General features: G+C 44.5%; 1 protein-coding gene and 1 long non-coding RNA gene across 2 annotated transcripts in view; one reads left to right on the top strand and one right to left on the bottom strand.

The window, feature by feature from the left end:
- Positions 1-13090, top strand: part of SYN3 (synapsin III) — a 443545-nt gene that overhangs the window by 55093 nt on the left and 375362 nt on the right. The window contains exon 3 of the mRNA XM_023527457.1: positions 1158-1215. Coding sequence (XP_023383225.1) covers positions 1158-1215 — 58 coding nt within the window. The remainder of the gene's footprint in view (positions 1-1157; positions 1216-13090) is intronic.
- On the bottom strand, positions 7324-10429 carry LOC111735985. The gene is made up of 2 exons (XR_002779043.1): positions 10284-10429; positions 7324-8837 (listed from the first exon to the last, which is right to left on the bottom strand). It is a non-coding gene; the product is annotated as an uncharacterized LOC111735985 (long non-coding RNA).

The raw sequence follows: 13090 nt of genomic DNA, 5'->3' as shown, positions 1-13090 counted from the left end.
GATATCTAAACCCAGGAGCACCTCAATATTTGCTGCTATTTTCCAGGGTTGAGCAAAAACATAGGTGCGGAATTAGAAGGCCAGGTGTGGAATCTCTCTGAGTTTCAGTTTCCTTGTCTATAGGATGAAAATAAGAATACTTGCCTCGTGGTGGTGGTAGTGGTAAGCGTTAAGTGAGAAAGATTTTAGGATAAAGCCTGTAGCATGTTTTCTGGCAGAGACTAAGGGCTCTGCCATTATTTTTTCATTCAACAAATTCTAATTGAGCTCCTACTGTGTGCGAAGAACTGTGATAGGTGTTGGGAATAGAGTGATGAATAAGAGATTGCTCCTGACTTCAAGGAACTGTGTTATAGTTTGTGGACATAGACAGTTAAACGCGGTTACTAACTGTAATTGTAATTAGTGCTATGAAAGAAGAGTATGACAAGGGAATCTGTATGAGAAGAGAGATGAAGGAGGCCAAGAGTAGAGGACTTTTAGAGACAAATGGACAAGCGAATGGATTTGAGAAATAATGAGAACATAGAATCAATGGAAATTGGGAGAAAGAGATGACAAGAATGATGTCTGTGTTTCTGCCTTGATTAATGAGTAGATGGGATGCCATTTACTGATAATGGGGAAACAGAAGCAGGGATGTAGAGGAAAGATGGTGGGTGAGTGGTTGGGTGGATGGATGGACGGACAGATGGACCAAGGAACAGATAAGATCTGCTCACTGGACAGATGGACAAATAGAGAAATGAGTAGATGAATAGATCAATTTAACAAGTCCCTTGTGGAGTTTATAGGGTGTAACTCAAAAGAATTCTGTAGTATTTATTTATGTAGGACTCTTTATCTCATTTGATCCTTAAAATAACCCTTAGAAATATCTCATGCAGGTATTCATTTCTTCCTTTTAGAGAGGATAAAATGGAGACACGAGGAGGTCAAACAACTTGACAGAAGAGAACCTGAGTCTCTAGTCTTCCTGTCCAACACAGTTTCCCCCGCTCACCCCCGACACTTTCATATAAATAATGAGAAAACCGTCAGTCAAGGCGAGAGGAGTTTGGTAGAGAATGTGTCTGCATGTGCACCCTTTGGGAGAAGGGAGAAAAGAGTAAAGCAGTCTGTATCCTGACTCAGAGATTTCTCCCTCTCCTTCACAGGGCCAAGTATTTCCATGGGAAGAAGGTGAATGGAGAGGTGGAGATCCGAGTGGAGCAGGTAGGTTGGAGCGGAGTCTTTAGCACCACCACGCTGACATTTTCTGTAGCTGGGGCCATTTCAAGGAGCAGCCTTGGTCCCCATTCTTATGTGGCTATCATGAGCCAAGATTTTCAGAAAAATTCCGACTCATACCTGGGAGTCTCATTAAATTCTAGAATTATTTGGTCCAGTAGTTTTCAACATTTTTGTTTTAATAGCAGAGCCTTCCTTCAAAGGAAATCTCAAGTAGGAGCCAGTTCTACAAAATAGAGACAAGTAGAGCTTCTCTGATGGAAATGGGCATGGGGAGCCCCAAAGTCCATCTGCTCCATTGAGTTCCATCTTGCCGCATCCCTGCCATGGTCTCTGAGGCATGGACCCACTTGGGCTAAGGAACACAGTGGATTTGAGTCCTGGCTCCCTCATTTTTGGGAATTGGGCAGGTGAATTAATCTCTGTGTGCCCCATTTCCCTTGTATCATTGTTGTTGGGGCTAAATTATTTAAAGCCTTACAGGAGATTAGAATAGCAGGGACTTGCTCAAGGCTGCATGAGAAGTCAGTGGCAGAATTCGGACTAGAACCTATGCTCTCCAGATCTCAGGCTCCCCCATCCACTCGGTGAACATTCGTTGGGGACCTACTCAATGCCAAGCACCGTGCTTGTCTTTAGATGAGTATAGCAGAGCATGGGCTCTGGAGCCAGATTCTAGGTTCAAATACCAACCAACTGTGTGACTTAGGTTGAGTAATACTTAAGCCTTCTGTGGCTTAGTTTCTTCATGCATGTAATTGGAGTAATAATAGCATCAACTCCATAGGGTGGCTCTGAGGATCAAATGAGTTAGTCCATGCAAAGTACTTAGAACAGTGCCTGGCACATACCAGCACTTGGTAAACTTTACCCATTTAAGGTCCCTGCTATAAGATGAACTCAGAAAAGCGCAATAAAAAAATAGAGAGATGTGACTTTTCCAGCACTTTGATTTTGGTGTGTTGAAGATACAGAAAGCCTTTCTGAGCATCAAATTTGAGTTGGCTTAGTATGAAAACACCTACAGATTGAATTTCAATTTCATCTTGCGGCTTTCAAGTCAGTCCAATGTCTCCTGGTTTTCCTTCCATTGCAGAAAGCGGGTTATTTTTGTTCACTTAACAAATATTTGTCAAATGTCTGAATCCTGGCTCCCTCATACTATGCTAGTTAGCCAACGCGAGGAACAAGGATATAGAATCAGAGGCTCTGTCCCAAAAAGTTTGTGGTCTAGGAAGGAAGGCAAGGTAAGTCTTCACAGAAACTCAACACAGGTGGAGTCCAGGAAAGAGAGGTCCAAATTTAGTGCTGTGGGCAGCAGGGCCACACTGACTGAGAGAGTCAGAAGTGGCTTCGAGGAGAGGGTGGTATTTGAAACAGATCTTGAAGGATGGATAGGATTTCAACAAGCGGAGATGGCAACACGAAGAATATATGAGCGGAGGTAAGGAGACCGGAAGTAGAGGGTGAGAAATGGTGGGGAGTCCAGATTGGTTGACTCAAAAACAGGACACCTCATCTTCCCCTGATCCCAATCTGCTCGTCCTCCCGAGCTCCTCTCTCAGTGAAGAGTGCCACCATCTACCTTCCACCATAGCCAGAAACCCGAACCGTCTCCTGCATTCCTGCCTTTCTGCTGCTGTGCTCAATTACCAGGTCCTTTTGACTCCACATCCCATATCTCTCAAGTCCATCCACTTCTCTCCTTTCCCATTGCCTAGATCCTTGGTTGACTCATCATCAACTCTTATCCAACCTTCCTAATCAGTAGCCTCGTAACTCCATCTTTTCACCCACTTCCAATTTATTTTTTATACTAAAGACAGAGTCATCTTTCTGAAAAAGCAAATTAGATTCTCAAGTGTTAACTTTAAAACCCCTTTCTCAAAGACTCCTTCTCTGAGCCCTCACACCCTGATCTCAATCAGGTGACCTGGGTGTTCCCTTTCATAGCACCCCGGCCTTTCCTTCCTAGCCCTTATCTGAGTTTTCAACCACATATTTAGGGATTATTTTCATGCGGGTAGAGACCATGGCTGTCTGGATCCCACTCTGTTAAGTAGCACAGGGCCTGGCACATACTAGAACTGAAGCAAATACTTGCGGAAGGAAAACTTACAGATTCCACAGATTCCAGGCTGCTTATCAGTTTCCAGGGAAGACAGATCATTGCTCCTTCACCTCCCCTCAAAAATCTGAGTTTTCCATAAACCACCTGATAAATGCTCAGTTGCCAGCTTAGCCAGCCCTGTCTCAACTCGCTTGTGAAAACCTCCGAGGCATGTTTTAATTTTTACCCCTTTTATCCCATTGCCACCCTTGACCCAACTTATGGGTACAAAATCTATGAGCAGGACCATCAGAGAGAATTGCCCTGAGAAACTCACACAGTGACTCTGGGGACACTCAGCCGGTCTATGAGGGCTACGATCACACTGGAAAACATTGGCTGCTTTAGAGTCATCCTGATTTTCTGCCATCCCCCTCCATGGAAGCCAGAAGGCAAATTAGCCAAGGGACCAATTAGCAGAGCATTTGGACATTTCCCCTTGGAAGACATGCCTTCTTAAAACCCATCTTAGAGTCTGAATCAATTGTCTTTTCCCAGCTGGATCAATTGGTGGGTCTCAAATGCATCCTCTAGCGCTTTTGAGAAGTCTTAGGATGGAAGCCACTGTTTAGTCTGAGCTGGCCTCACATTTTGGAAGTCTGTCTCCCAACTAAGGGCCAAATTAACCAGATAATTGCGCTGTCTGGGTCTTGCTGGACAGAGCAAATGAGTTAGTTGTGGTTGGCCTAGAGGAAGCCTCCACTCCTTCTCTCCACCCTTTCCCCCTCCAGTTCAAAAACTGCTTGCCTCAGCTGTTGCAGAGCCAGAAATCAAGACACCCTGGGGAGGCCAGTTGGGGGGACTGCATCATGTTGCATTCCATTACCCAGAATGCCCTACTGGCTCAGCGGGGCCTCACAGCAGTGTCTAGTAGGGCCTGAGAGGTTCCAGCCAGAGTGGTTGGCATGTCAAGTTCTCCTCTGTTTATATTTGAGGCAAAGGGTCTTTTTCTCCACAGGTGCAAATCACCCCTCTGTGGGACTCTGTGAAGTTGACGAATGGATTAATATCAAGTAGACTCACAGTTCTGAGAGACTAACGGACTAGGACTTGGAACAGGCCTTGGGCTTCATTTGTTAATTAAAAAAAAAAAAAAAAGGCTGAAATGACCAAATCTTTCCTTGGTGTTAATAGAGGTACCAAAGCATAAGGAATGACAATGCCGCGTTCCAGCAGATAGAGAGAAAGGCCAGAGAAGGTGAAGACCCTGCCCTTGAATCCAATGAAGGAAGCTGGACAAGACACAGATTTCCATGTGAATGCCAGCGACTCCCTCTGAGTCCTGTCCTTGTGTGATGCTGGAGTTGGGATAGGGTTAGGTAGTTGTGTGTGGATCCCAGATTAGGCTGCTGGTTGGCGTTCTGTTTATCTTCTGCCCTTTATGCTTCCTCAACTTAAATGTCTTCTAGAAGTGAAGGTAGGATTTTTCCCTCAAAATACTTTAAACAGTCAAGACCGTCACATAGACTTATCACCGGCAGGAGCCTGTTTTTGAACCTAGGCAGTCTGACTTCAGAGCCCTCCTCTTTTCCACTACGTTTTTCTGCCAGTGTTGGAAACATCAAAAACAATGATCAAATGTGTCCAATGGATCATAGTACATTATGCATGCATTAAATCACTTTATTGTACAATCTTATTTCAGCCTCACTGTATTCCTACGAGATGGGTACTATGACTCTCCCCACAGTGGATGAAGAAACTGAGGCTCAGAAAGGTTAAACGCCCTGCCTGAAATTTGTTTAGAGGAGGGATTTGAACCCAGGTTTTATGTGCACATGTGCCGAACCACTACCCTAAGTTATTTCATTGAGACTAGATTTCAGGCTAATGGTACAATCTTACAAGAAGATGGGTTTCGACTTGGTATAAACAAAACTGTTAAGCTGTGCTGACTAATGATCAAAGGGCCATGCCCCTTTGGTAGGTAGGGGCCCCCCTGTGCTGGAAATGCTTCAGCAGAAACTGGATGTTTAATTTGGGGAATATTTCATAGGAAATTTATGTAGCTAATAGGAAATAATTTTTGTTTTTTCTTTTACTTGTTTTTACATAGTCAAAAATTGAAAAGGTGAAAAACGGTGTCTGGTGAAAAGTCTACCTCCAACTGTGTCCCCACTAATCTAATTACTAGTTCATTTAACCATTATCACTATTCCTTAGATAACTTTCAGAGAGATTTTAAATGAAATGATCAAATACACATATATGTTTATTTTTCCTTGCTTTTCATAAACGGTACTTGGTCAGAAAAAAAACATAAGTCACCATAGGTATTTCAAAGGAGGCTTTAATAAGACGAGTTGATCTCAAATGGGTCAAAAGGGGACATCATATTACCCACAGTCACAACAATCCTAATTCATTGCTGTCACTGCCACTGCTGCTGTGGGAACTGCCACCATTGCCGGTGGAGATCCATGAGCCTGCATTCCCACTGATGCTGCAGGAACTGCCACCAACCTGCTGAATCTGTTGTTGCTGTTGGTGAAATTTCTGTAGCTACCACCAGAAGCAGAATGGTTGCTAACATCTTCCTAACTTCAACTCCCATTGGTAGAAATCAACCTGGAACTATGTGGCAAAAGAATCAGGGAAGTGCAGAGTTAGGCTTTCAGCTCCCATGGTGCAGGAGAGAATACAGAAGGATGGGTGTGGGGCTGAGGGGCAAGTTCATCCTTCGGCTGCTCCACATCCACACGTACTCGTCTTCTTAGCCATACAACTCTGCTCCTGACTTTTCACTCGATATATCCGGGAGTTTATTCCATGAGGCTATGAGGCTATGTGCAGAGCTGCCTTGTTCTTGTTAATGATTGCCTAGGGTGCTGTCATATGGATATATCATAATTTATTTTCCATAATTTTACTATTACGAATAATGCTAAACCTATGTCATTTCGAACGTTTGTAGTATATCCATAGGATTGCTTCCTGGGCATATAACTGGTGCCAAAGGTATTACAGGCCATGAGAGCTGTAATGCACCTTGAGGAACGAAGGACTTTTCCCCCAGCTGCAGGAATTGCTGCCGGCAGACACCTTCAGTCGTCAGCCCTCTTTAGTAAGTGCCTCCCTCTGGTGAGGAGAGCTGCCTTGTCCAAGGTGACATCCCTTTCCTGGGGGCAGCTGTATTCAATGACTGCCTAGCACAGGGTATAAAGACTTAGCCCCCTGACTTCAATTTGGGACAATGCTGAAGGCCATCCCAGCTTCGGAGTTCTTTGTGCAGTCAGCAAAGCCCTCCACTGAGATGGCAGGGCAGCTCAGCTTTTCCCCTGCCCGGTCCTCCTTCCTTCCCTTTTCTTCCCCCTCTAGTGCTAGTGATGCCCAGAGCACTCCCTGATGAAACTCTCGCAGGCTCCTGTCCATCTCAGAGTCTGCCTCCCAGGACATTTATAATTCTGATAGCTTTTGACAGATTACTGTCCATAGAGATTGCGTAGATGATCTACAAGCACCTTCTGGTTTGGATTTCCAGGACTCCACATGACCCATGGTTCTGGAGTCCATCTTGCACAGAATGCTCTCCTGGTAACAGCCCAAGCGTTGATGCTGAACTCTGAAATGCTCCATAATTTGATCTTCCTATGTGACCTCATTGTGTTTGAAATTCACCAGAGCTTGGTGTTTCTCTGCAGGGCTGAGTCCGACAGAATTCTACCCGCTCTGATCCACTAAGCCTTGTTTTGTTAACACAATCCTGCAAGATTTATTTGTTTGGCTTGGCTTACCCTGACCTCAGACGTTCTGTTTTGTATTATTTTTAAGAGCGTGGAGGTCTCCATGGAAGCCTTTTATTCACCAGCTGGGCGAATAAAAAAGCAGGTGGAACACTAGGGCAGATTAGCTGAAACATAACTCATTAGAGGAGCAAGTGTTTCTCTCAACCACGGCATTGATTAATGTGAGTTTATCACCTTCCTAGATCTATTTTTAGGCTCACCAATTTAAGAAGACAATAGAGAGGTGGAGAAACGATGGCGATGGTAGTAAACTTTATTGAACATTTACTGTATGCTAGGGGCCATGTCAAGTGATTCCCATGCATTAATTCACTTAATGCACATGATATGCCTGTTGCTGAAGAAACTGAGGCTCAGGGAGCTTAAATAAATTGCCCAGGGTCATACAGCTAGTAAAAATGTGGGGAAGCTGGAATTTGAACTCAGGTTCAGCTGACTCCAGGGGTCCTGGTTCTTAACCCAGTAGATCTGTCAGAGTGTATGTTGGGGCTTGAATTTGTCCGCATCATGCTTTTGCCTTTCCCTCTTCCTCGGGTTCCTTGAGCACCGAATCCTACCATCCCTTCCTGTTTCACCCTGCCTTTTTGATCTACTGGGTAAATTACAAATTCTTATGAGATATTCTTCCAGCAAAAGACTCCTTTATTCCTGACTAACCCTAACGGCCCTTACTCATCGTTTGATGTTTCTGGCTTGTTGCTGCCTACTTCCCCTGTTAACATTCTGTTTTGTTCTTTGTTTTCCCCTAAGAGTTAATGTTCACTATCTGCCTTTAAGTGTAATTCTATGTCTTCAGACTACATGAATTGTATAGTAGTTCAGACTCTGGAGCCAGGCCACCCGGGGTTGAATCTTGGCTCTGCCACTTCCTGAGTGATCTAAAGCAAGTCATTTGATTTCTCTGTGCTTCAGTTTCCTCATTTGTATAATAATAATAACGACAACAACAATAATAATAACATACCTAGAGTTGTGAGAGTGTAATAAAATACTACATGCGAAGTATTCAAAGCAGATCCTAGCGTATAGAAAATGCTTAGTAAGTATCGTTGCTATTTTTACAATCGCATCGTTGAGCACTCGTTGCCTGAAGTAGTTTCTAAGTGTCAGCCTCTGGGATTATTCAGGAATGGGAAAGATATAATCCATGTTCTAAAGCAATCTGCTGTATAGTTGGAGGGATAAGAAATATAAAAAGTTAATGTTTATGTGTATTTTTAAATTTATATAATATCCAGTCATACTTCCCATTGACATATGGCACTCACTGGCACCTGCTGCAAACGTCTAACTTTTCCTTGAGAGCAGACAGCACAGGTCCGAGTCAGTTTTTGAGTGAATGTGTGAGTGATTGGATGATGTGGTACAATCATAGAAGGGTGGAGCCACATAGGGACCTTGAAGATCATCTGATCCTACCTCCTAGTTTAACAGCTGAGAGGTCGAGAGAGGAGAAGTGACTAGACCTAGCACGCACACCAGATCGCTGTTGGAATCCAGAGTGTGGAGAAGCCAGGCTCCCGTCTCCCATGCCATTGTTTTTTCCCCACTACATTTCCCCACCTGCCAATGTTATCTTTTGTCTTCCCCTTTTAAGAAGCCATTAGTCCCTCCTGCTGGTCTTAATAGCAAATGAATTAATCTAATGCTCTAGTCATTTTCCTCACTTACCTGCAAGAGGATTTCTTCTTGTGGGGGAGGGAAAGAGGGTCGTAGGATGGAGTGCAACAGCTGGCAGCCAAAGGAGGGCTCTGGACATAAGGGCAGGGGGAATATTGAGACTGTGGTTGGACGAGCCCCACTGATTCTGAATGCAACGAGGACTGTTTTACTGGTTGGATGACCCTTTGGGGCCCTCCTCGCTGATTTGGCGGTACCACCCACTAGCACCTTAACTAGCAATGAGAAGAAAGCAGCAATGGGAATGAAGGGAATGAAAGCAAGTTCTTCTTCTGACACTGGAAAGTCCAGCTCGTAGTTCTTTAACCCCTACCTGTTAATGTTTGCTAATTTACTCTTCCTGACAGCAAACCCACTCCACCAACCTCTGCCCTGCCCGCTGCGAGTATCAGATAAATGAGATGCCAATGGAATTTAAGCAGAGGTTCTGAAACAGAACTCAATAAGCCCTTTAACTTCTTGTGGGGTATGTAATGAAAAAATAAATGGAACTTGTCTTATCTCACTTACTGAGCACCTACTCTGTACTTGCCTTAGTGACAGGGCCCTCTACTCTCAAAGTGTTCTCCTGGTGGAAAGAGCCATTGGGTGGCTACTATAATAAGTTGTGGTGAGGGCTGTCACAGAGATCTGTCCAAAGCATGGTGGAGCACAGAAGAGACATTGGCAGCCTTGCCTCGGGAGGTCCGCAGGAAAGGCTCCGCGGGGAAGCGGATGCTCGGCAGGGGTTTGGGGGAGAGAATTAGCCGTGTCAGGCCGAGAAAGGTGCAGATGCGCACATCTCCCAGCTAAATGTTTTTAATCTCAGCTTGTCACATGTAGGGGAAATGCCCGGAGTAGAGGGTACATGAGCAGGAGTGTGAGAGATGATGCTGAACAAGAAGATAGAGAACAATCTATCAGGATGAGCTTTATGTAGCAAGGTATACAGGTAGAAATTGTGTCCTAGAGGCAGTGAGGACATAATTTATGGCACTTTTTAAACCATGGAGTCATGCGATGATATTTCCGTGTTAGGATGCACATGCTGATAGTGAATTTAGAAAACGTACTGGGTAGAAATGGTGGCAGGAGATTGAAGGCTGGGAAACAGCTCTAGATTGGGTGAAAAGGCATCTTATCCTTGAATATTGTGCTTAGGGATGAGGTTCATGGAAAGGGCTTCGTAACTATTAAGTGAATGCATATATATTCCTGCCACGTCCTTGGCCCTTTAAGCTTCATTCTCATACATGTAACTTGTGTTTAAAAATAGAAGAGAAAAGATGACCTATTTTCCTTAAAACACAGAGGATGGAACCAGGCCCACATGATGTGTTTGAGCTGGCATCACGTAAAAGCAAGCCATCATCAACTGCATTTTATTCATCACATATTACAATGGCAAGAGTCCCAGCCACTTGCCCTGACCCATTTCATATCCCACATTCAAACTCCCAACCTATCTGCTCTCCGGCCTTGTGATTCCTCTAACTGCTTGTGATCTCCCTCCTTTTCCCCTTCTGCCCTCCTCATACCTCTTCTTCAGCCTTGACCTTCAGCCTTTGCTTGGCCACTCTTCACATTTGCTGTCAGCTCTGCTATCATCTCCACCATTTGGGGTTTGGCTTGTTCCGTGATGAGAGGAGCCCCCCTGGGTTCTTCCAGCCCTGCCAGCAGCCTCTGCCCAAATGTGCTTACACACAGATTTCAGCCTTTGCATTTCAGTAGGAATCAAGGGTTATTAATTAACCCAGGGTGGAACCTATTATGAAACAACCCAGAGAGCTGGAACAAACCAAAGGGACTTCTGAACTCACAGCAGGGAAAAATGCCTTTTAATTGGCTTGGATGACTTCACCGCAAAAATCTGTCTGGCTGTTATGCTAAACTGGAAACTAATCTATTAGATTGTCTCAGGAATCTCCCAGCCCACCCTGACCAGAATCTCCTGAGTAGGGGAGTGGGGCCGACACAGAAACAGGACTATGCTTTGAAATGGCTTCTTTTGGAACAGACCCAGTCTGGCTGCATTTCCCTGGGAAAAGAAGGGAAGGCTGATATCTGAGAATGAGTGTGTATGTCCTGCAGTATCTGTCTTTACGTGAGCTTTTCCAAGGTACTACTCACTTTAGAAGAGAAGTCAGCCTAAGCTGAGGCTGCCTTGAACCACTTCTCTCAGGGAGTTTAGAAGGTGACAGGAGAGAATGTTCATGGATAGTGTTGTCGTATAGATGACAGCTGTGCAGCCTGGACTCAGAAGGGATTAATGATAATAGCCAGTCTCTAATCACACACTTACTAAGTGCCAGACACATGCCGAGTACTTCGTATAGATTAGTTTTGGTAACCCTCATCACTGCTCTAACCCCCATGCACCAGATGACGAAACTAAGGCTAGAGACGTCGTATGGCTTACCCAAGGCCATGCAGCATGTAAGTGGCAGAGCTGGAATTCACAGGCTAACTCTAGATGCTGTTTTTCCTGGGAAGGTGTATTCTACAGAAATAAAAAATGGAGAAGACTCGGTGATTTCCTTCTTATATGTAAAATGTTGACTTGTTTCATGGAACTTAAGCTTGGCCTACAAGGTCCTCAGTGAGCTAGCTTCCACTTACCTTTCCTACCTCATCCCCTTCATTGTCTACCTTAGATTGTAGTCCTAGCAAACTGCTGTGGTTCCCGTCTATCCTAAAACTGTCTGTATCCACACCTCCATGCCTTTGCTTATGTGAGTCTCTTCTTTCTCAAAATTTGTCATAAATTCTTCAAGGTTTAGTTTAGGCATAATTTCTATTCTGTTTCCTCTGACCACTAGATTTATCCAGGCAGAGCAAGGAGCCTCTTATCTATACACCTCATGCATATTTCTACCATTACGCTTACCAGATTACCTTGAGATTACTAGTTTACCTGCCTGTCACTCCTTGTAGACTCTGGAATAACAGGGAACATGACAGTATCTCGATTCAGCCTACAAATATTTATTGAGTACCTCCTGTGTAGTAGGTGCTGGGGCTACAGTGGTGATTAAAACCAGATGTCTTGACCAGATGGAACTTAGTCTAATGGGAGAGAAAGATATTAATCACATAGTGTCTCTCCCCTGCCACACACACACCATATTACAGACTGTATTAGGATCTGTGAAAGACAGTGTTATAGTAGCATATAGTATATAGGCTAGCACTAGGTACTTATTCAAGTACATAGTAGATGCTCCAAGTACCCAGATACATAATCTATGCTCAGTAAATACTTATCAAAGTTATCAGAAGTAGGGCAAAATGGCAAAATGAATACACTACAGAGAAAATATTGGATCTACTATAAGAAATTCCCAAGAATCAGACCTGCTCAGATATTCTTTTTCATGGTAAATACCACAGGTAAAGCACTGGTCTGATACCAGGGACACAGGTAAAGCAATGCTTGACATTAACATTTAGTGAGCACAAATTGCCAACCGCTGAGTTTAATCTGTAACAATTCATTGAATCCTCACTACAACCCCACCAAGTGAATACTGTTGGAACTGAGACTCAGACTGGTTAAGTGTCCCATCCAGGGCCACACAGCTGGCAGGTGGCAGAAGGCAGAACTGAGATGTGAATGCTTCTCGCTTTTCTGTAGAATTGGGGTTCATCACAGTGCACTTCCTTGCCCAAGGTTGTGTGCTGGTTATGGTAGAGGCAGACTACCTCCCACCCTTGTCTCTTCCTTCCAAAGTCTCGCTTTGGGAATTCTCAGAGGAAGAACTTGGCAATGGCAAGAGGGCAGCGCTGGACAGGATGCAGAACTGAATCCCATCAAGGTTGCATTTGGGGCGGTCTGAGTGCTCGTTAAAGGAAAGAAGGAAAAGCATTGAAAATCAGCTATGTGCCCTTCTTTGCTCTAAAGTTTCTCACATATTGCTACAGTTAGTCCTTCCACAACGGCTGAGGTGTAAGTCTCATTATCATTTAGATGAGGAAATCGAGGCCAGGTATTTGCACAGTTAGTGACAGAATTGTGATTGGACCTGTCTCATCCTGGTTCCAGAGCTCGTAGTTTTCCCTTTGACTCACCTTTTCCCCAGCCAGACCTGGAAAAAAGGTTTGCTTCCTCTGGCCTAAAGCAGGTTTTCAGATTGATTTTCTCGAAGGCCACAGACAGCCCATTCTGGGTTTTCTGATCTCCTTTTATCTGTGCTGCTGCAACCTTTCTTTGCTCCCTGAGCAATGACCCTAGGCTCCCCTCAGAGCTCACGAGTGAGTGCTCAGTCTGTTTAAGATGGAACTGAACCAGGGGACCTCCCGCCCACCCTACCTCGGGGCCTACATTCTCTCCAGACAGGGAGGAGAC

The sequence above is a fragment of the Pteropus vampyrus genome, unplaced genomic scaffold (genome assembly GCF_000151845.1).
Source record: "Pteropus vampyrus isolate Shadow unplaced genomic scaffold, Pvam_2.0 Scaffold16, whole genome shotgun sequence".
Lineage (NCBI taxonomy): Eukaryota > Metazoa > Chordata > Mammalia > Chiroptera > Pteropodidae > Pteropus > Pteropus vampyrus.
The sequence above is the reverse complement of the archived record's forward strand: the minus strand, read 5'-3'. Positions and strand labels throughout refer to the sequence as shown.